The 24,176-nt window shown below is 41.8% G+C and overlaps 1 protein-coding gene across 6 annotated transcripts in view; it reads right to left on the bottom strand.

Moving 5' to 3' along the window:
• STX2 (syntaxin 2) overlaps positions 1 to 24,176 on the bottom strand; it is a 271,361-nt gene that overhangs the window by 228,737 nt on the left and 18,448 nt on the right. For 2 of the 6 annotated variants that reach the window (XR_011561134.1, XM_070769352.1), the window contains exons 4-9: positions 16,338 to 16,412; positions 14,692 to 14,765; positions 13,898 to 14,006; positions 12,146 to 12,219; positions 11,891 to 12,028; positions 8,750 to 8,860 (exon numbers count right to left, since the gene is read on the bottom strand). Coding sequence is in view for 4 of the 6 variants with exons in the window: in XM_070769352.1 (XP_070625453.1) it covers positions 8,750 to 8,860; positions 11,891 to 12,028; positions 12,146 to 12,219; positions 13,898 to 14,006; positions 14,692 to 14,765; positions 16,338 to 16,412 (581 nt within the window). In the remaining 2 variants the exon portion in view is untranslated. Of the gene's footprint in view, positions 1 to 1,438; positions 3,630 to 6,763; positions 6,888 to 8,749; positions 8,861 to 9,400; positions 9,430 to 11,890; positions 12,029 to 12,145; positions 12,220 to 13,897; positions 14,007 to 14,691; positions 14,766 to 16,337; positions 16,413 to 24,176 lie in introns of those variants that run through there. The other 4 variants (XM_019977801.2, XM_019977802.2, XM_070769353.1 and 1 more) reach the window with 4 other exon arrangements.

The raw sequence follows: 24,176 nt of genomic DNA, 5'->3' as shown, positions 1-24,176 counted from the left end.
GGTTGGATGAGGTCAAGACTGTGTCCTGTGCGTACCGTGTTGGTTTCACACTTTAAAACCAAGCAAAGCCCCAGGCTTTGCTCAGCTGCCCTCCAGAGGCTGGTTCTGGACTTGTTTCCCTCTGGAGTCGATTCTTCTCACTGATGTTCTCCTTCGTGTAGGGGAGGGGAGGAGGGGGAGGTGGGTGGGGGGGTGTGCTGCTGTGTTCACTGAAATAGTAACCTAGAAAGAGGGGGCGGGGGGGGGGGACACATGGCTGGGGAGGCCTCAGCTGTCACAGGGGGCCCTTGACAAGCACACGAGTCATTGCCATGAGAAGATGCGGACTGACTCCTGGCCTTCCCCACTACCCTTATCCAGGCCCCCCTGATCTCCTTGGAGCCCCTGAACCAGGCCCCAACCCACAATCGGGACAAAATCCCTGGGCAACCCTGACCCCTGAGCCCCCCAGGGTCCCTCCTGTGACCCAGGCTCTTCCAACCCAAGCCCCGTGACCTGCGGGCCCCACCATTTTAACTCATGAAAGGATGTGAGCTTAGATTTATTGAAGAAATTAACTAAAACTGTTGGAAGAGGTCCTGGAAAGGATGCGACTGCTCATTGACCCACAAGGTGGCCCCCGGGCATCGGAGGCCCGGCAACCCAGCCCTGTCCTTGGATGTCTGCTCTGCCCACCCCCCAGCACCCCCATGTCCACTGTGGGAGCCGTTTCAAGGATGCCCCTTGACAGAGCTGGTGTGGAGACCTTGGAGCGGCGTGGGTGTCTGAATCTCAGGAAGATCTCTCTCTCAACTCCAAGGTGCAGTGGGCAGGTGGGTGGTGATCGTGCCCTGTGGAACCCCAGACAAACCTCCGAGGGAAGTTGGGGGGCTGCCTCCTCCTCAGCCTCCCTGGGAAACTCCCCAGGGTGTGAACCTAAGAAACTCAGGCGATAAACTTCATAGTCTTTAAAAAATATAGACCAAGGCACTAAATTACTGAGTGTGCTTGTCAAGACTGCAGCTTGAAAGGAAAGAAAGAGAGAAGGTTAGAGGTAATACATGAGTGGGGGTGGAGAGGTGTCCAACCTTCATGAACTGATGTTCTCCAGAACTAGCTTATTTTTCTTTCTTTTACATGCCAGATTTTGAACACCACTTTTCCACATGATTAGAATTCAGTAAGGATTATGGATTAGGGAAATTCCAGTTAATAAGAAAGTGGAGGGGGGTGCCCTGTTAATAACTATCAATACGAACATGTCAAATTGGCAGAAGCATGCAAAGCCAAATTCCCTAAATTAGCATTTGTTGTCAACAGCAAGAAACCAGGTGGGTTTCTTAATATGTGACAGCCAAACCACAGAAGTTGGTAACACCAAATAATCAAAAACTTACCAAAAACACCTAAAATTATTAACTTACATTGTATCATTACACATAATAACAGCCACAGGTAATATTCTTTTAACAATTTATTTATGGATATGCAATAAAATATCTCCCCCCAAATCTTTCCAGAAATGAACAAGGCAGAAAGTAAAATATTTTTTTTGGGTTCTCTTGAGTTTGTTTTGTTTTGTTTTTTTAATGTAAACATGACATTTCAAGAAATGATTTAAAAAGTAACAAGTGAACCTGTATATGTATTTTTAAAAATCCGATGTCAAATAGGTACATGAGGCTTAGACATACAAAATGGGTTACCTGGTGAACTTAAACACCTTAAGTAGAAATCAAGAAGCGGTTTCATAACTTCAACTATATAAAACACAGATTCAGTAGGTGTTTCAAATCCAGGAAGAATGTCTTGAAGAGATACAAGAAGAATTGCTATGAGGAGTGGGGGCTAAAAAGACTTTACTTGAAGCGACAGCAGGACACGTGGGGAGCATGAAGTGTCTCCACGCGTGCACATCATCATATGGACAACGGCTGTACAAAAGTCACCCTGACACAAGCATGATCGCTGGATAGTTAAATTCCCTCAGGACAAGTCATGCCATCAACATAAGCAGCAACAAGGGAGCCTGTCTCACTGATGGGCTAAAGATTTAAGAAACATATATGTTGGAGCCAGAAGACTCCTAAAGGAATCCTGACTGCACAGTAATGACCAGCAAGAAAATAAAATGCACACATACAGACTTGACTCTGAGCTAAGCAGTCAGATGTATAAAGTATGAACGCGTGAAATTCGTAACTGTATTCAAGAGGGAGCACAGCTTCTACACGGTTCTGTAATTCACACTTACAGCTTGCAATCAGGCGTGTCTATATATTAGTTTTCAAGCCAGACAATGTTAAATTACAGTCACGAGCTTACACAATCACATACAGAAATAACAAGAGATAACTATATTTTTAATATCCTTCACATATTCATTTAAAGTTTTGACTACTTGCTATCATATAGATGCCCATTTGCTAATAAGATTTCGTACATTTTACAGTCTAAATATAAAGCACATTATAATTTTAAAAAATTAAGAAGTAATACAAATGTTAATTACGGATTCCTGTAAACTTTGAGAATTAACTTTTAAAGTTCAGCAGAATAGTAGGTATGTAACAAGAACATTCAGGTGATCTGTACATGTAAGAATGACTTAATGTCTGGGAATGATCCCCTTGAGTTTAAAATTTGATTTTATCACCACCTTAAATTCAGACATTATTAGTGTGAACAGGGAAACACAAACCTTATTTTGTAAAGAATGAAAGCAGAGACCATTGTCTTTACATTGCAGTAACTAATTTATTATCTTGGGTAATGGAACAGGTAGAGAGGAAGCTGAGTACAATAATCGAGCTTTTCCTGGAGGGTACTGGGCAGATTTGAACCTTATAAATCAATTTCAACAGAAGGAACTAGAAAGGCTTTTTGGGGTACTTTGCAACCAATGTTTTCTATGCCGATGGCAAACTGTGTAAACAACTGTGCAAAGATGGCTCTGACATCATGACGTTTCTTTCCTACTTCTTTTAAAGGCAATAGTTAATACATAAAATCGGAGTAAATTAAGATGTTAATATATTAAACAATTAATTTATAAACATGTAAACTTATAGATATCTTACAAAACAGCTCTGTGATAATAAAAATAATTTTTGCAAACATAAACAGACATGAGTGAAACATAGTACAAAAATGTCTCTTAATGAGCATGTTAGCTGGGAGAGGGAAGAAAGTCTCAGACATGAAATCTAATAACTTCATAACATAAGATATTCCTAATTCACATACATATTTTTAACACTGAAATATATTAAAAAAATTGAAAATTTCAATGATTCCTTATTTTAAGGCCATTGAAACAAGTCTCACATTGTTAAATGTTTGTGCTGTGTTATTTAGAGTCCAAGGATGTCTGGGTTAACGCATCACATCCATTCTGTTTTTTCCACTGAACAATACATTCTGTTGTGCTCTCTCCTTGAATTCACTAATAAAATATCAGCACTCAATGCCACATGTCACAATGTCTAGGATTCATTCATGAAATGGGAGGATGCTGATTTGCTGCAGATGTGGTCTGACTCCAAGGACAAATGGCTCTTGGGATACGGTTGCTATGACAATGTTGTTGCTAGGATAATTCCAAGGATCACAAGCAAAATAACTACACAAATAATAATGAACATCATTTTCTGCAAGATAAAGAAAAACATTTATTAATTTGCAAGATAGCAAAGGAAAGAAATCACTGATGTCATTTCCTAACAAAATTCTCTTGGAATTTGAGATGGTTTAAAATCCATCATCAAGAAAGAACCCCTACAGGTCACAGAAAAGGGAGGAGTGGGGAAGGGAAGTTCCAGAGGCATAGCACAAAGTTACAGACACATATACATTAAATTAAGTGAATTTAGTAATTTAAAATACATATTATTAAAACAATAACCATTGACTCCTGGAGGTAAAACACAATGTCTACTTGACACCATGTGGGTTCTTAACGAACACTTTCTATTGATCACAGTAAAATCCCAACTATTGTTTCTTGGATGCATTGTACATCTTATAATTTTAAATGGATTTATTTCTCATTTGCTGAAAAAAATCTTATTTATGCTTTTTTTTTTTACATTGAGGTAAGACGCATGTAAAAAATCAACACACCATTAACTCAGTCTTCTATTGCATCCTTGGCTCAGAGGAAGGCAATACAACATTTAACTTTTTGCTTCCAGTTAACAAGCATCCTTGCACAGGATGCTTGAAAAGCTAAACAACCTCTGGCTTGAGAAATCTAGTCTCTCTAGGAATACCATCTATGGGAGAAGGTGAGGAATTCACACAGATGAGAGGCATACCATACCGCCTGACTTCGAGTTCTCTTGGTAAACAGCAGAGATGCATCATTTTAAATCACGGTTACCAAACACACGGCACACTTTCACCTGAGAAATCACACCTGCCAAAACTGGTCAGTGCTGAGAACGCCATCAGTCACTGCATGATTTATGAAGGCAAGCATGGCCAGGCCCCTCAGGAAACTTCCCTGTCAATTACTCAGAACCTAGGGACCACTGCCTGCAGGACATCACACCCTCAAATTTCAGGTCACTTATTAATATTATGCACATTTCCTGGAAAGCAAGGCCTTGGTCCCAACCATCCTGGCATCTCCTCGTGTGTCTTCCTGCAAGCCTCTCTCAACATCTTTCTAGACACACCTTTTCCCTCTGGTCTATCACGCCTTACTTCCGATCAACACCACCCTTCAGCTCCAGAAACTGCTCCATATGCCCGTTAACCTCAGCCACCAGGCAGCTCTGCATCTCGCTGCCATCCAGGCATCTGCCAGGTCTCTGGGTACCATACATGGGTGTGTGCTTGCACATCTGGCTTTTGGAAATGCCTCCTGAATCCTACCATGACTGGGTTCCTGCACCCTTAATACCACAGATGGAACGACCATTCTCGTCCAACATCCTGCTCACAGCTCCAGTCAAATGCCTGGACTTCTCCTTGGTGGCCCATGCACACCCCGAGTCAAGCTGCCTCCTACTACACCTAAATCACGACCACGTGCCCTCTCAGCCATGTCCTCGGATAGAAAGCCAGGCATCTGGCCCTTGCTACAAGGTTACAGGGACCAAGATTCCCTCCACATGGTGCCTACAGGCCCAGAGAAGGCTGTGCTGAACTACCTGCCGAAAGAATAAATTAGTTTTTCAAAAGCATAATTAAAGACACCAAGCACTGCATTTGTATTAAAAAAAAAAATTGTTGGTAAGCGCTCTGATGTGTTTTGTGTTCACACGTGCTTAAAGGCATGAAGGTACAGCAGCCCCCCAGGCCCAGGGCACAGAGCAAGCCTGGGGCTCCCCAGAACCACGCTGGGAGGAGCCTGCCCTCGTTCAACGGCATCGTCACAGCATTTGATCTCAGATTCTGTTTATCTTTAGCGGAAACACATCCAACTAACCATATTATGGCCACTAGGAAAAGCTAAGAAAATGCAGAGTTTATACACAGTTCATAAAGAATTCTAAAAATAGTTTTTAAATACATTATTATTAGTGAAGGACAATCACATGTATCTTTAGTTCAGCAAAGGTAACAGGAAAGCATGGAGAGATACATAAACGTCCTGCCTGATGAAAAGAGTGCTCAGAGCTCCTTCTGCCTCCTGAAAAAAATGGCTTGCTAACAAACTCAACATCCTGGAGCTTCCGAGTGCAAGCCCATGCTTCCGTGAATGTCAGGAGCCTCACCTGCTAACTGCGTGCTCAGCGCACAGATGCTTACACCAAGAAACACCTCTTCTTTAATACAGCACTAAGTGTTTATCAAGCCAGCAGTTGCTTTCACAATAAAATAATTAATTCATCAAGGACTAGTTGTCACAATCTAGATACAATAAATTCCAATGATTATGCCAAACAAACATTTTAAAATAAACAATTAGTATGTCCAACTCTGAGAAACCAGACAGCACGCTAGCTTAAGAGTTGAAAGAAGGATGATTCCAAATGCATAAAGAGACGAAAAGCACAAATCTCCCAAAGTTTGCTGAAAGGTGACACTCATGCAGTGAATAAAAATAAAGGTGCTATAAATAAATAATATCTTTTGAGTATCTTTTGTATTCCAAACCCTTTAAATTGAGAATATCTTTTGAGTATTTTTTGTATTCCAAACCCATTAAATTGAGAATTAACAGCCATGCTACTCAGTGTAAGTTTTCATTTTAATGTGGACACATTTAAAACAAGCTCAATGATGCCAGTGGAAACAAGTGAGACAAAGTCTCTTGGTTCCACTGAGTGTTCTTCACAGCTTTCGTCCCATTCCCTCTAATTCCATAGTAAAATGGTGAGCAAATAAATACAGCTCACAAAGCACGTTCAGTTGTTGCACTTATTCTAAGAATTAAAACTTATGAGACAAATTATTAAATGTTAGTTTTTTCATTGAGAATTAATCCTCATTACTAAAGTTATTCCACTAATGAAGGGCTTCAATAAGGAGGAAGCGTCTTCCTGGATCAAAAACAAAAGCCTGAAGAGTCAGGAGCTGTTGCCACCCCTACTATCACATCTAAACAAATCCAGAGGTTTCAGAAAACAGCAGGAAGACAACCCTGGTTTAGAAATGGACAGCAACCCAGCAAATGCGTATTCTCAGCACACGATGACTAGAGACCTGAATTCAGACGTCAGGCAAACACTCCTCTGGCAGGCTTTTGTTACTTTCCAGTATTTCTGGATTGGGCGAGCACCACTATTAGCTAATTGGGCGAGTGGCTAAGCAGATTAGTTGATTAGTTACTTACTGCCGTGCTGGCAGAGACATGCATGCTGCCGTTATCCACATCATCACTTGCCAACTGATAAACCAATAATTAGAGCAATCACAGCCAACAGAACCAGTGACACAGCCACAATTATCCACTTTTTCTGTCAAAGAAAAGCAAGCTGATTATGTCATGGTTAATTCCACATTGCCGTATTAGAAGATATCGTTCATTTAAAAATCAAATAATCCATTGGAATGTGTTTTAAAATCTAAATTATGGGCCATCGATTAACTGTTTGACAATTTTCAAAGTTGTCCAAAAGAGGGATTTTTAATTTAATGAGGTCAGACTATTTGGAGATATACTATTATAGAACTTGAAATATTAGGTTTTATCAATGAGAAAGCACATGACCACATTCTTTTGATAAGTTTCTAATGAACTGAGACATACAGCTGATTTATTTTTTCATGTATAGAGAGCTGTGTGGCCAGGTCAGTGAATGAGGAAATCAGTGACCTAAGCCCCTACACTTTTCTTCTTGTTTGTTTGCGATTGGCAGGTAAGTCCTTCACTTAACTGCCACCCCAAATAAAACAGATCATTCCACTAGCGTCATCCAGTCTCTCAGGGGTTAACCGGCTGCCCTGGGAATGGAACCAGGACACCACGAGAGGGGACGGCCAGCATCTCAAGGACCACACACCCAACAGCAGAGTTAGAGGTGAACAAGCTGTGAGTGGTTTCAGATGTCAGGCCTTGAGTTGGAGAAGTTGTGATGAATTTCGAAATGAGCCTCAGGTTCTGACCAGTGGCCACTCCAGGTAATATACTGACCCAGCCACCTGCTAGAGCGAGGCCTTCTCTGCCAGATCAGGATGAGATGGGAATGTCTCATGGAAACGTTCACTGACCTGCTGTTCAGGTCATGGAGAAAGGATGGGACCTGTCCTTTTTTAGTGACTGCTTTAAAGTGTAAGTCCGTTCTGTGCCTGAACCAGAGCACGTCACACCCAGACCTCACCACCTCACTTTAGTTTAAGGCTCAATATTTCAAAATCTGGTAACACAGAATAATGTAAGAAACCATGTCTTACATCTCAAAGATAATTAATACACAGATATTCCCAAGAGAAAGCAGGGTGAGATGTTTTGCAGGCTGACATGAAAGCCCTGATGTGCCTCATATTTGAGAACATCTATGGACCATTGTCACAGGTGAATCTGACTCTTCGTTTTTCCTGAACATTCTGAAACTCCCTCTTTACTAGGCCTTCATGACATCGCATGGAAATCTCCCCTGACAGGCACCGAGAAAGGCCTCTGCCAGGAGGAGGGAGGGGGACAGGCACTGAAGTCGGGGTCTGGGGCCCTGTGTCGCTCTCGTCTACACTGGGGAGAAAGAAACCAACAAGTGGTGGGCCAGGTCACATGGAGAGACACACAGTTTTCCAGTCCCTGAATCAGAACGGAACTCTGTAGCTTTGCTGTTTCCTTAGAAAGCTTTCACTATGAAGATATTAAAACTCCTTTACAAAGCTTCATGGGGAGTGCTACATAACATCTGAGGTCCATGGTCAAGCAATTCTCTTTCCTCCAATCCAAAGGATTAGCAAATAACCTAACGAATAAAGTGTTCACTGCATAAATTGTGTAACCAATGATTTTTAGGAGAATTTCCAGTCCCATGAGTTTTATATGTCCCTCCAAATAATGACCCAAGAAACAGAGAACTGTGGAACTGAAACCCATTCAACCAAGGAAAGGGAGGTGGGGCCAACTTTGGCAACCCTAAATAAGGGTTATCATTACTTAGAACTGACAGGGTTCACCGTCAACATAACTTATCTGATACACTTCAAACGTTTCAGCAAAAAGAATTACTTCAGTTTTCAAATGCAAGATTAATGTAAGACGTTTTTATTTCCCGGAATACATTTAAAGTAGGCTTGCATCAGTGTATGACCACGCGAAACCAAATCCAGAGGAAAATGTACTTCAACTCTGAAAGACCAAACTCACCCTTCTTGCTTTGCTTTGATATTTAATAGCTTTCTTCGTTTCTTCTTTTGCATGTTCTACATAGTCTGCGGCATTCATAACATTTTTTTCTATGTTGTTGATCATTTCACCCTTAAAACGAAAAGTTTCAAACTTAGAGGACACTTTCAAATGACTTAACTGTGCCTCTTAAGACAGTCACAGAGCAGCAGTAAAGTTTCCACAGGAACGTAATGTGCATGGAATGGACACTGAAGTATTTTTCACATTTACAAAAAGATGAGACCATTATAAATGTGCCAATATGAAAAGTAATCAAATTCCAACTTACATTACAAAAAGAACTAAAAGGGATGGGCAACAATGCTGACAATTAAAGGCATATCAAGTAGGCTTTGAGATGTGCTTTAATATAGGAACACTCTCTTAAAATGGGCACAGTGAGTGAGAGGCAGCTGGCTTTAGGCTAAGCTAACACTTACTATTACGCACAAACATACGACATCCCAAGAGTGACCTCTTTTCTAATGGGTAGACAATATTTGTCATTTCTTTAAAATACCAGTAAACTAGGAATAGCTTACGTCTCCCATTAAATTGACTAGATTAATGAGCAAAAAAATGTAAAGAGAGGTGAACCCATTGAAGCATCAGGGGAGAAAAGCACATTACCTGGTTTTCTGTCCACCAGCAGACATAATCTGCAGCAGTGAATAGTAAAGCATTGGAAAGTGACGCAGAGTTAACTTACTCATTCACACATTTCAACATACTAGCCAGTTTCAACTAAACATATTTTGAATTAGATGAGTCAATACAATGCAATACTAACAGACTTCTGAAAGGAAACAATGCAACGAAGCTAAGAATACATTGACATATCGATTTTTCTAGTAGAGATTAACACATCTGGCATAGAACAATCCTAAAAGTCCAAGGTACTCTAAAATCTTTAGATTTTAGACTGAGCGACTTCACTTTCACTTTTCACTTTCATGCATTGGAGAAGGAAATGGCAACCCACTCCAGTGTTCTTGCCTGAAGAATCCCAGGGACGGGGGAGCCTGGTGGGCTGCTGTCTCAGGGGTCGCACAGAGTCAGACACGACTGAAGCGACTTAGCAGCAGCAGACACTGAGGGAGAAGGCAATGGCACCCCACTCCAGTACTCTTGTCTGGAAAATCCCATGGACGGAGGAGCCTGGTAGGCTGCAGTCCCTGGGGTCGTGAAGAGTCAGACACGACTGAGCGACTTCACTTTCACTTTTCACTTTCATGCATTGGAGAAGGAAATGGCAACCCACTCCAGTGTTCTTGCCTGGAGAATCCCAGGGACGGGAGCCTGGTAGGCTTCCGTCTATGGGGTCGCACAGAGTCGCACACGACTGAAGTGACTTAGCAGTAGCAGCAGTAGCAGTAGTGACAAAAATACTCAGATTGGTCTAACTGTCTCACTGGTCTCCTTCATGAAAACAAAAGCTGGCAGTAGCCAGACTACCAGTTCTCCTTTTCGGGACCGTGAGTGGCAACGGGCGCCCCCAAATCAGAAAGGAGGGAACCTGCCCCATCCCCACCCCATCTGCAAATTCACAGCACCTCAGCTCCGCACACATTTTTATGGCAAAGTTCCTCAAGCTAAATCTTCCAAAGGCTGCTGGCGATATGGAGGATGAATCTGGTACCCAGATGGACTTCCCAGTGCTCCTTACATAACCCAGGAAACCAGCAAACAGGCCCATCAGAGGACCACTCCTGCCACAACAGATCCTGAATGCAACCTCCATGGGAGGGAGGACATGACTGTGATGTGAATCCCAAGATGCTCTGGTACGAAGGCTTTGCCTTCACAGGGCAATCAGCTGGACTCAATGGCCCATTGACCCATGAGTGACCAAGTGTGAACCTCACACACTTGAAAAGTCTCAGAGGACATTATTCACCATCACAAGAGGGGGGGCAAGCACCCCCACACACCTAACTGGAACCACTGGCTTTATTTTACACTGAATTTTATGTTCTTTTTTTGTGTATGTGTGTGTTCTTTTTTTCTGTTTTTAATTGGAGGAAAACTGCTTAACAATGATGCTTTGGTTTCTGCCGTACAACAATGCGATAATCAGTCATAATTTTATATATATGCGTGTGTGTGTGTGTATCCCCTCCCTCTTGAGTAAATTTTATCTTCTTAAAAAACTGCATTAACTTCTGCAGTCCCTCATAAGGGTCTCCTCATACCTGCCCCCTTCTGCTTGTGGTACTGAACACTGTAGTAAGTATAAGCTTCTATTTATGTCACAGTCTGTCCCCTCTGGTGCTTATTCTTTTATATATTTCTCCAAATTGTTACTCTAATATCTGCTCCTTGTAGAAAACTTGAAAATATATTTTAGAGAAGAAAACGAAAATTCCCATAGTCCCACTGTTGCTATACTGCTTGGAATATTTCTTTCCTTCTGTGAGTACTGTTTCATGTAGCTGACTTTATGCCACACACACTATATACAGGAGTATAAGGGTGTATGCTCCATATATATTTACATTTATACATAGAAGTGTATATACACATATGAAGTGACATGAAGTGTTAAGCTGCTCAGGCATGTCTGACTCTTTGCAACCCCATGGACTGCAGCCCACCTCTGCAGGCTCCTCTGTTCATGGAATTCTCCAGGCAAGAATACTGGAGTGGGTAGCCATTCTCTTCTCCTGGAGATCTTCCTGACCCAGGGAGCAAATCGGAGTCTCCTGCATTGCAGGCAGACTGTTTACCATCTGAGCCAACAGGGAAGCCCCATATATATATATACACACATACACATATACATATAAGGTTTAATATTGCCCTCATGTCAACTTAAATTCCAACACGTACATTTACACATTTCATTCAAAATCTTCCATGAACAAAGTTTATGTTGTCTACCTATGGTTGTCTACTTATGGTTGCTTATCCTATGGACACACCATATCTTAAATCAGTCCTCTACTGTTGAAGATTTAAGGTGCTTCGAGCATTTGAGCCTTACATGGCAGTAACGGTATAATCAGTTTTTGAATTACAAGACTGGATCCAGAATAATGGCTTTCCCAATAGATTGGAGTCAAATATCAGATTTTACAAACCATAGCTCTGTTTCAGAGAAGCAAAGATGCATGTGATTACCTGAGTCTCGACGAACATGGCCATGTCCATGAACATCTCATGTAGCTCACGGATGCTTGTCTCCAGCTTCATGATGTCTTTATGACGGGACTCAATTTCATTGAGAGCCTGTCTAGTAATTTGTGAATCTGATATAATCTTTGAAAAACAAAAACAGAGGAGAAATACTGATGAACTTAAGATCTTTCTAGAGGTTAAAGAAAAAAAATCTGTATAAATACAAACACACAGGCCACACAGCCGCCCGGCACTCACATCTGACGTGAAGATGGAGGGATTCCCACTTTCCAGCATCTCTTCCAGCTCATCATCGGTGGTAGTTTTTCCAGCTAAAATATCAACAAGGGAAAACTCCACTCAGTATGCAGCAGTATTTTTAAATTACCTTTGCATCCATAAGTTAGCAGGTAAAATCTGAGTTGCTAACATTTTAACCAGTGTTTTTCTAACTTTTCCAATATATTTTTTTGGCAAGTGTTAATGATGAGAGAAATTAACATAAGCCCTTTAGAAGTAGGAAGAACTGGAAAACATTCATGAAAAACTTTGTAACTGGAATGACTAATAAACATCCAAGTTTAGTATGGATGAGAAACAACTATAAAAAGAAAATTGATAGATACAAATTTTTTGCATATCAGTTTTCCTAAAAGTTTAACTGGCTTATAGGAAAGGAGGGTAAGCTAGACTTAGCATATGTTAACTGGAATAATAAAGATTGTATAACTGGAATCAGAGGCTCTAATACTTTCTGTATTTTGGTTATTAATATATTTTCTTGAGTTAAATGTATTAATGCTTCATATGAACAAGTTCACAGGATTTTGGAAAAACCCAATTGATAATTCCTATTTTCACACTCTGTGCCACAAAGACAAAATTAAATGAATAAACATCATAATAATTAAAATATAATTTAATGTGAACATTCACAGCAATATTATTCATAATTATCAAAAGTAGAAACCACCCAAATGTCCATCACCTGATGATGTATAAACATGTTAATGTGGTCCATCCACACAACGGAACCTGATCCAACCATAAAAAGAGATGTAATACTGATGTTTGCTGCAGTATGGCTGAACCTTGAAAACCCTGTGCCAAGTGAAAGGGCCAGTCACAAGAGACCATATATTGTATGACTCCATTCATATGGATGCCCAGATGGGCAAATTCATAGACAGAAGAGTAAACTGGTGGGTGCCTAGGGCTCTGGGGATGGACGTACCTGACAACGGGTGCCGAGTTCCCTTTTGGAGGGATTAAAATGGTCTGAAATTGATTGTGCTAATGTACATACTAAAGACTACCGGACTACACACTTTGAGCACCTGTTTACATGGTATGTCAATTACATGTCAACAAAGTCAAAATGTCACTGAATGAGGTTCAAGTTCACAGCTGCTCCCTTCTCTCCAAGCCCACGTGAGATGCAGAGCAGTCCTGGTGGACAGTGCACCCACCCGAGGCTTGTGTCGCAGCTGAGGGACCCTGATCTTTCACAGCGGGGAGTAAGCAAGCCTGCCTGACCTTTGTTCAGCAAGCAAACAGCCTTCTGCCCAGAGGAAGACCTGAGTTCCATCCTCCAAGGCTGCATAGACAAACATCCTAGGAAGAAAGTCTGGAGCAAAAGGGCAGGAAGTGTCTGCTCACCAGACATTCGGAATCATGAGAACCATGGAGACTGTGCCCTGAGATGGGGCAGGAAGTGGTACGGGCACAAAAATTACATGAGGACGGCTGGAAGCTTTCCAGATCCGATCATCACTTTACAGGTAACGGTCATCAGAAAGTAATTTAAAGTCCACTCACTCAGAATCTGAAGGATGTAAGTAAGTAATAGGTTGATTGATTCAATGAAAGGGAAGCTATGAAAGGGCTTTACACTTTACAATACTGATAAAAACAGGGATGAAATTACTTTTTTGATGGTACATACTTTCATGTCAGACTTTAAGGGGAAAAAACACGTTTTTAACAAAAACAGCATGCTCACTGACTCACTTATTTCTAGCTGACGCTGTATACGGCCTTTGCTTCGCTCCCGAAACAGAGTCTGTGCTTCGTTATATTCTGTCATGACTTCCACAAACTTTCGAGATAGCACTGAATGCTGTTACCATAGAAAAAAAATAGACCAATATATAATGGTCATTTCTTCTACTAAAAGAGAAGGCTTTTCACTCACATATAAAAACATTACATTCTATAAATTCAAACTAATGCGCTTACTCCTTCAAATGGGAAATAAGAATAATAGCAGCTTACTGTGCACTGTATAACAGAATCTATGCTAAGAACTTCACATGCTTTGTCTTACTTGATTTTCACAGTAACCCTCCTGTACTGTTACTGTCCCCCACTCTACAGAAGGGATGAAAACCATCACTGCGAGAAGTCAATTAGCGCCTGGGGTCAGGCTGACTGGGGTCAGGCTGGCACTCAAGCAAGGTGTCCCCATAGTCTGAATCCATAATCTTCATTTGTCAAGTAGAGATAAGTGGACTAAATTCCACTTTGCTGTAGCATCAGCCTCTAAAAGATGAGGAGTTCATCATGAACACTAAAATGACTCAGATAATTCTCTGCTCTTCAGAAGAGATTTCTGCTGATGGGCTGAAGAGACTTTTTTTCTTCATCATCTAGAAAGGGAATCTATAAATACTGTCTTTATGCAGAAACGCTGTGAGCATTAATGTGACAGTAAGGATGTAATTATTCTGAATTTTCAAGAAGGAAGTAAAAAGACTTCTTAGTCTTCAACATTGCTTCACACTAGAAAAGGCTGATCATCAAACCTGGGTTCTTCGTATCCGAAGCTCCACAGAAGTTCGGTTTCCACCCTCATCCTGATCAAAACTCTGTTCAATAGCTAGAAGCAAAGAGGAAGAAGTTACATTTTAATCTTAAAAAAAAAATGAAAGGTTTTCAAGCCTAAACTCAAACGTATTTTATCTTTTCAACTCCTAATAAATGTGTGAGTTTTGGTAAGCATCAGTTGTTGATAATGTCACAAAATAAAACCAGATGTTACAGCTTCACATTTCAAAGCAGATAACCTGAATTTGATTCAGTTTGGAGAACTTAACTGTCCATCCACAGGAAATAGAGAGCATAGTGGAACCTGTTGAGTGAAATTAAAGGGGTAAAATCAGTGAAACTCTGCAACAGGGCAACTTCTGATGAACTAATGTCCTGGTTTCTCCAACCAAGAGGGAAACATGCTGGGGGTGGGGAAAGATGGAAGAACCTGACCTGAAAAAAAAACCTTAAGTGACATAACCACCAGTCATAGTGTATGGTCCAAACAAGAAAGTGGAGTCGCTCAGTCGTGTCCAACTCTTTGTGACCCCATGGACTGTATCCTACCAGGCTCCTCCGTCCATGGGATTTTCCAGGCTAGATTACTGGAGTGGATAGCCATTTCCTTCTCCAGGGGATCTTCCCAACCCAGGGATCGAACCCAGGTCTCCTGCATTGTAGACAGACGCTTTACCGTCTGAGGCACCAGGGAAGTCAAACCAAGTCTGGTCCAAACAAGAAAGCCAATTTAAATAAACTGTTGAAGAAAAATTAAAAGATCACTGGGGAAGTGTGAATTCTGACTAGATAGTTTGTAATAAATAATAACAACTAAGGTGACTTAGATATATATATAAGAGCATTGTAGTTGTGTTTGGGGGAGGGGATCCTTGTTTTAGAAATACACACTGAAAACTATATGCTGATGAAGTCCTAGATATCTGCCATTGACTGTGAAACCAGTGGGGTGGGGTGGGGGCCACTGAGACCTGCAGAGCTGATGAGTGTGGACCCTAGGCTTGAGGTGGTAACCCCTTCCCTCCATGTATGTCTGAAATTTTCCATAATAAAGGTTCCCTTTGATCTTCAGATATGTTCTTGATTTGTATGTTATTTTGTAAAAATTAAACACACTGTGTCTTTCTACCACATCAAGAACCACCACATCTGTTTAAGTCCCGCAGGGAGGCCGTGGGCATTATCAGCTGAGCCGAACTGTAGGAAAGGCTCACAGGACCTCACCAGCTACCTGACCATTCAAGAAGAACCTGGCAATTCATGTTGAAGGCTACTTACCTTCTCAAGTATCTACAATTTAGCCCCAAGTGTCATAACAATATAAGAGATAAACAGTTTATAAGCAAGTGCTCACTCCTGTGGAACCTCACTCCAAAATCTAAGCATTAATAGCCTTTAGCTCTAGCTCCTCATGTGTGATCCTTACAGCTGGTAGCTTAATAATTCTATAATAGTGAGGAACTTAAGCAAGGGTCACTATTCCAAGTACATACAAACGATTTATTTTACAGTGGTCACAATCTTAACTTTGAAAATGTAAAAGAATAAAAACTTATAAAGAAGAAAATAATAATACCCACATTCCTACCATCAATGATTATATGTAATTAAAGCTTTAACTCACACTTCAACTTAGTCCGTATTTTATTAGCAGTTTTCTTGATTTCTTTGTTCAGATCTTCAAGCTCTTCCTTTATTTCTATAAATTAGAAATAAAAAAGACATGTGAGTTACAATATCCAACATCAATAATGTCCAACAAATGTAAACGGACAATATTCTTGGTAAATATTCAAGTTTGTTGGGTTTTTCTTTAGAGAAACTGTTGATCGCACCAGTGGTTCTCAGAGGGTGAGTCCTGGACCAGCAGCTTCAGTATCAGGTGAGTGTTTAGCAGAAATGCAAGTTCCTGGGCCCCATCCCTGACCTCCCCATAGGACCCGTCACTGGATGGGCACAGGAATGTGACTGAAGCCCCCCAGGTGATGCTGGTGCACACCCAAGTTTGAGGACAGCTGGTTTATACCAATCAACTGATGAAACAGTGCCCTGAATCCACTGCTAACATCCAGACCTGAAAAAAGAAAGCAGAAATGTAACCATATTCTTGTGGGGAGGGGGAGCCTGCCACGTGTCTGCTTTCTTTCCTGCTATCCTAATCAAAGCAGGCTCCAGGCGGGAGTGTGGATTCCTGCACTGGGGGAACAACCCCAGAGGCCCCACCACTGCATGTGGGGAAGAAACGTCGAGGAAGGTGTCCAAGAGGAAGAGTGCGTGAGCAGGAGGGTCTGCCCTGCTGAGGACACAGAGTCAGGGGAGCAAGCATTCCAAAGCATGGCTCACCTCTCTAGAAAGGAAAGCCCCTGGGTTGGGGGGGGGCATTCAGGACGGAATCACTGGACCTTCCTGCCAACACAGGCATGCAGGGGCTCAAGCATTAATTAGAGAAATAAAAGAGGCATAACTGTACTTAGCCCTTCAAGCTACAGAAGCAGGCCATGAGGTTATACTTGATAAAGGCAGGATTTCAATACACAGAAAAGAAGGCAAAGATGGGAAACATCCTTATCCAGTGGACTAGGTCATTCCAATCAGTTCTCCTGCTGAGAACAATCAGAAGAGTTGGACAAAACATTTTTTAAAAATCTGCTTAAAGGCATCATAAACCTACAAAAGCAGAAAAAGAAGAAGATTCAAAAGAAGGAAACCCAGAGATGTGAGCCCAGTGAATGGAGCGGCTTGACACTGAGGCAGCCAAGGCTTTGAGCAGCTGAGAAAACGCTGAGCTGATACAAGGCCACGCCCCGGGACAAAGGGGAGCCAGGTCCAGAATGCTGGCGCCCCCAGCTGTCCATCAGAAATGTTCAAAAATCATCTCTCAAAAAAAAAAAAAAAACTATCCTAGTACTCACACTGTGGCCCCGAGCCTTCAGATACAAAGCCCAGGGCTCAACCAAAAACAACTAGCAAGACCGAGAAAATAAACCCCAGGAAAACAACAGAGCTGTCTAAACAGAGTTATGAGACACAGACCTTCAAATAAGCATGTTCAAAGAGGTAAAAACAAGGTTGAGGGTTTTGTCAGGAAAACAGGACAGGAGAAGAAGGAGCCCAGAGAAATTCTAGGACTGAAAAATATTTTAACCAAAAATAACTCTCCATGAGTTAAGAGAGATTCCCTGATCTGAAAAGTAATCACTAAAGAGAGGTCAGGAGACAAATCAGAAAGATTTCAAAATAAAACACAAGACAAAATGATGAGAACAGAGGGCAAGCGGCATAAAAGATACAGTGAAAAGGTCTAAAACTCATATAATTCAAATCTCAAAATAAGAAATGACAGAAAGGGGAGGAAAGATGACTTATGAAGAGAAAATAGCCAATATTTTTCCAAAACCGCCAGAAAATGTCAACCCACAGATCCAAGAAGCCTTATAAAAACAGTATAAATAAAAAGAAAACCATATCTGGAAACATGAACACAGCATTGATAAATCCTAAGGCTAAAAATCAAATCTCTTATAAGCTATAATTAGATAGCTGACAAAAAAAAAGACATTGAAAATTTATTTTCAAATTTTCAAAGTGGTGAAAGAAAACAATTTACGAACTAGACTCCTATGCTCACTGAAAATATCCTTGAAGAACGAAATCAAGTAAGGACAATTTCAGACAATGGCATAACCCTAGTAAAAGAAAGAACAGTAGTTTTTAGAAAGAAAAAAAAATCTCTGATGAAAGTTTAAAGATACAGAATAATGAGGAGCACTGGTACAGGTAAATATGTGCGTAGCTCCAAATCCGCATTAATTGTATAAAATAAAAATATACATTATTTTTATCTAGTACAGTACACATATATGATGATGATGATAGCAGTAAGAAGGGACAGAGTTAAAGGTTCCTCCTAAGGTCCTCCTATTACTTGAAAGTAGTAAAAACATAAATTTATATTAGATTTCAACAAGTCAAGGATGCATACCACAATCTATAGGACAACAAATAAAACAACAGCAAACAGAATATAGGAAAGAGCTAAGGAGGCAGGATAAGATTCTTAAAAACCAATCCAAAAGACAGCATGGAGAGAGAGAAAAAGTAACAGAAGAAGCAAGGAAAATATAAAGCAAACAAGATCATGAATGTTAGCCCCAATGTATCAGTAATCCCAGTAAACAAATAGACTACAAGAGTTAATGACAGACAAAAAAAATGATCAAAGGGGCCAAGAAGACAAAACCCAACTCTATTTTATATACAAAAGATGAGAGAAACATCTAAAATATAAGGATACAGAAAGATAAAAAGAAAATGATGGGCAAATATCCATCATGCACACACTATCAGAGAAACTGGTCGAGCTCCGTTGGCTGATATCTGGCCATGGCCAGGAAGGCACAGCGCTTCACTAGAGCAGAGAGGGGCCTTTCACGCGGGAAAAGGCTCAATGTGCCACCAAGACAGGACAATTCCAAAGGCATTTGTGTCCAGGGCTTTAATTGCCTTGCTGTCTAGAAAGGACCCTGGAAAGAGCGGAAAACAGCTAAAGGATATCAACTCAACAATTCTTGACTGAAAATGTGGACTGTGGATTCGATAGCATTTCATCCACATTAAATATTCTACACTAGATAATTATACTGTCTGTTTATAAGAAAATATTCTTAGGAGTTAAATGCTGGAGTAATTAGGGGTAGATGGTCACAAAGTGCGCAACTCACTCTAAAATGAGTCAGCAAAAATAACATGTGTATACACATGTGCAATATGTGTATTTATATGCACTCACATGTACACAAATACACACACACACACACACAGATAAAGCAAATGTGGTGAAATGGTAACAACTGGTGAAGCTAGGTGAAAGAAATGTGAGTTTTCACTGCACCAAAACTGCAACTTGCACACAGATTTGAAAAGTTTCAAACTAAAAATGGGCTTCCCTTGTGGCGCAGCTGATCAAGAATCCGTCTGCAATGCGGGAGACCTGGGTTCGATCCCTGGGTTGGGAGGATCCCCTGGAGAAGAGGAAGGCTACCCACTCCAGTATTCTTGCTTAGAGAATTCTATGGACTATATGGGTCTCAAGAGCCATACTAATGAAAAGAACATTCCATGGGATGAGTCCCTTGACACAGCACAATGTTTCCAGGACTGCTGGCCCGGGAGACAAGCTACCAGGTACTCAGGGACACACAGGTGGGTCAGGATGCCCAGGCCAAGTGGGGTGTAACCATGAAACCCTAATAGACGCTTGGTGAGCCTGTGGCCCCATTTCAGAACAGCAGCGGGACAGGAGAGCCGGCTTACAGGTCAGGGTGCTTGAAACCACACTAACTGCCCATCCTCCCAATCCGCAACATCCTCAGCTCCCAGACACACCCGAGGAGAGCACCCGCCTCCCAAGGCCATTCAAAGCATAAACGAGCCGCCACCTGTCCAGTGCTCAGCAGTCCCTGCCGCTCAATACAGCAGCAGGTCTAAGGTCATAGACCACTGTGACAGCATAGCAACGCGAGATCCCTGCACTGACCCTCACACACTGCGAGGGAGGCACCTGTCAACAGTGAAGGGCTGCCATCTCACCCAAGGCGTGTGGTCCCAAAACACTGCTCCCACATAAACACCAAAAGTGAAAATGCTACTGCTAGGCAGCCATTAAGAAAAGGGTGCTGTAGGGACTTGCCTGGCGGTCCAGTGACTAACACTGCGCACTCCCAATGTAGGGGGCACAGGTTCAAATCCCGGCCAAGAAGCTGGAATCCTGCAGGTGGTATGGCCAAAAAAAAAAGGCAGGTGGGCCTGTAACTGTACATTCATCAGCAAAAAGAGCATGCTGTAAGACAACAAGCACTGTGTGACCCAAATTCTACACTTTTTAGACATTATTTGTTTTTAATACATGTTTTTGCTAGAAAAATATATACCAAAACATTAATATACATATATATATATATATATATGTACACACCAATGGACAAAATTATGAGTGTTTTTTTTTCTCTTCCTTTCTGCTTTCTTCCAAAATGAGCACAACAAGCACATACTGGCTTTGGTAACACAAAGCAGGTGAACTTTAAAAGATGAAGAGGCTGGGGTAGGGGAGGGGAGCTGGCCAACAGGGTCAGAGGCTAAGGAGGGAGCACAAGGGCCAGGGCGGGGCCCGCAGCAGGATGGGGGGTGAGCGGGGAGAGACCACTCTTTCAAGAAAGAAAGAGCCACTAGAGGGTCAGGCAGGGCTGTGGGGAAGGTGTGGTTGTAAGGGGGGAAAATGGACAGCCTTCTGGCTGACAAGAAGCAGGAAAAAACACCCAGAGGAGGGTTCAAGGTCACACACCACAGTCTACCCTTAAAAGGGAGACACATGCCTCTTACTCTGAAACAGAAGCAAGGATGGGATGGAAACGAGGAGATGACGAAGAAACACAAGGACAGCAGCAGTTGGCATTTTATAGGAAGATCGGTGATCTGTCCAAGGCCAACAGTGAATTCATGGTGCAACTGGAGTTCGAACCCACAGCTCGCCTGAGCAGAGGCTGCTACACTGAGACGGGTGAGCAGTGATGGCCACGTAGTTCTCAAGAGCCTGAAACACGTACTGAGGGCACCACTCCAGCAGAAGAGGTGAGGAGGACAGGGAATGAGAGATGGGATGCAATGAGGACGCAACTGCTCAGAGAGAGGCCAACCCAGAAGACAGTGGGCTGGAAAAGAAGGAAAGATGAAGTGTCAGCAACAGGTGCGACTGTTTAGGAGGTCCACACCTAAAATGGGCTGAGGAGAGGGACTATGACTCCCGATTAAAGGAACCACAAGCCCCGTCACTGATGAAGAAAATCCCCACCCTTCTCTGATGGTCCTGTCAGTCATAATCCTATCACCAGTAGGAACCAAAAAGTTGAATCCTGTACATTTATTTCAGAGTTCTGCCAGGTGGATCCATATTTTGGAGAGCCTGAAACTTACACATTTTCAATGACCTTCTTTCAAAAAAAAAAAATACATAAGTGTAAGGTCAATAAAGACAAGTGCAAGTAAAGGTGCCCTCTGTTAGCTTTGTAGCAAACCTTCCTCTGGGATCTTGTTACTGAGGTTAATGAAACGGCCTGGCCACCCAGCCAACTCTGCATCGGAAGCAGAAGCTAATGGGCCAGGGCCGGGTAGCGCCACCTGGTGGCCACATGCTCTGGACTCCTGCATGTCCACCCAGGAGCCTGGGCAGCGAAGGCCCTGAGGAGCTAGAGCTCCGATTTGCACCCTCCCCTTCCCCCTGCACGGACAAAGGGCAGGGGACGGCAGCCCACTGCCCTCTGCAGCACCTGGGGCACTCCCTAGAGCCCAGCAGCATGGGGCAGGAGCCACTACATCTATCTTACAGAGACCAACTAAGGAAGCAGTGAGACACTACTTCCTACGCTCTGGTTCACATCTGTTGTGAAACTAAAAGCAACAGTTTTCTTCAGAGACCAAAGGGACGGCTGTGAAGCACTAGAGCTCTAAATTTACTCAAACAATTGTTGTGCCTACTATTACTGGGGAGCAAAGTTTTTTGGAGGTAAATTTCTCAAAAGAAAAAATATACGAGCACGTATTCAAATCTTCACCAAGAATTAAGCAATATGTTAATAACTGTTACATAAAAAGTCCTGTGGGCAAATGTGTTTGTGAAATACTTCACTAAGCAAAGTTAAGCAGGTTTCTTCATCACAGGACTTCTCAGGGCCTTTATTGCTCTAAGTACACTGAAATCATCCAAGTGGGGATATGCTGTGAAGATGACCCCAAATGTATCCGGCCATAGAACTCCCGTTTAATACAACAGCTGCTGAGAGTCAAGCTTCTGGGAAACATTTTTCTAAATCATGAGACAGGGCATCTGCAGACATACAAAGCATTATTTTACAAGACACACATAATCTTCAAAATGAGTAAAAGAGTTCTTTTTCAATTTAAAATCAAGTTATTTTTTAAGAGTGAGGCCACATCAAATAACCTTCTAACAAAGTTGCTTTCAACTTTCCTCTGAGACTGAGAATAACATGTTCCCATCACCACTTCCATTCAATGCTGTATAGAAGGTCAGTAAAAAAAGTCAACTGAAAATAAAAAGCCTAAGAACGGAGGGACAACTGTCATTATTCACAGATAACATGACTGGCTATAGAGACAATCCAAAGGGATCCACAGAGAAATTATTTAAAATAATTGACTGGGCCAGAGAGTGAGATAAAAGCTCAACATACAAAACCTACTGTGTTTCTATATATGGAAACAAGTAGAAAACAAAATTTATAGCAGATACCATTCACATCAAGATCAAAAGCATCGACTGCCATGAAAGGTGTGTGAGACCTCTACACAGAGCCCTACATACATCACTGGGAGCAAGCAAGAAGATGTAAGCAGAGGGATGAACCATTTCCAAGGATTAAAAGACTCAATATGGTAAAGGTATCAGTTATTCCCCCAAAAGACATATGGATTCCAATTAACAGTATTCTGGCCTATCCAGATCTATTTACCTTTTAAAGTTTTCAAAATTTATCACTGCAGCTCAAGGAAATACTTCCTTAAAACTGCCAACACTGTGATGTTCAGTTCATTTTAAATCACTTGTTCACATGCTGCCCTCCACAGACACTAAGAACAGTACACTCCACACAAAAGCCTTTGCTGAAGACGTAAAACTACCTGTTTTCATCTTTAAAACTGCCCCATCCTGCTCTATTGTTTTCCAGATCAACCTCTCGTTAACTTTCATCTAAACACAAAATTCTATCACTACTGTTTAGCTGTGAACATAGCATGGCTCTACTCATCTCACACGCTAGTAAAGTAATGCTCAAAATTCTCCAAGCAAGGCTTCAGCAACACGTGAACCTTTTAGAAAAGGCAGAGGAACCAGAGACCAAATTGCCAACATCTGCTGGATCATCGAAAAAGCAAGAGAGTTCCAGAAAAACATCTATTTCCGCTTTATTGACTATGCCAAAGCCTTTGACTGTGTGGATCTCTATAAACTGTGGAAAAGTCTGAAAGAGATGGGACTACCAGACCACCTGACCTGCCTCTTGAGAAACCTATATGCAGGTCAGGAAGCAACAGTTAGAACTGGACATGGAACAACAGACTGGTTCCAAATAGGAAAATGAGTACATCAAGGCTGTATATTGTTACCCTGCTTATTTAACTTCTATGCAGAGTACATCATGAGAAACACTGGGCTGGAAGAAGCACAAGCTGAAATCAAGATTGCCGGGAGAAATATCAATAACCTCAGATATGCAGATGACACCACCCTTATGGCAGAAAGTGAAGAGGAACTAAAAAGCCTCTTGATGAAAGTGAAAGAGGAGAGTGAAAAAGTTGGCTTAAAGATCAACATTCAGGAAATGAAGATCATGGCACCTGGTCCCATCACTTCATGAGAAATAGATGGGGAAACAGTGGAAACAATGTC

Source organism: Bos indicus, chromosome 17 (genome assembly GCF_029378745.1).
Source record: "Bos indicus isolate NIAB-ARS_2022 breed Sahiwal x Tharparkar chromosome 17, NIAB-ARS_B.indTharparkar_mat_pri_1.0, whole genome shotgun sequence".
In the NCBI taxonomy this organism is placed as follows: domain Eukaryota; kingdom Metazoa; phylum Chordata; class Mammalia; order Artiodactyla; family Bovidae; genus Bos; species Bos indicus.
The sequence above is the reverse complement of the archived record's forward strand: the minus strand, read 5'-3'. Positions and strand labels throughout refer to the sequence as shown.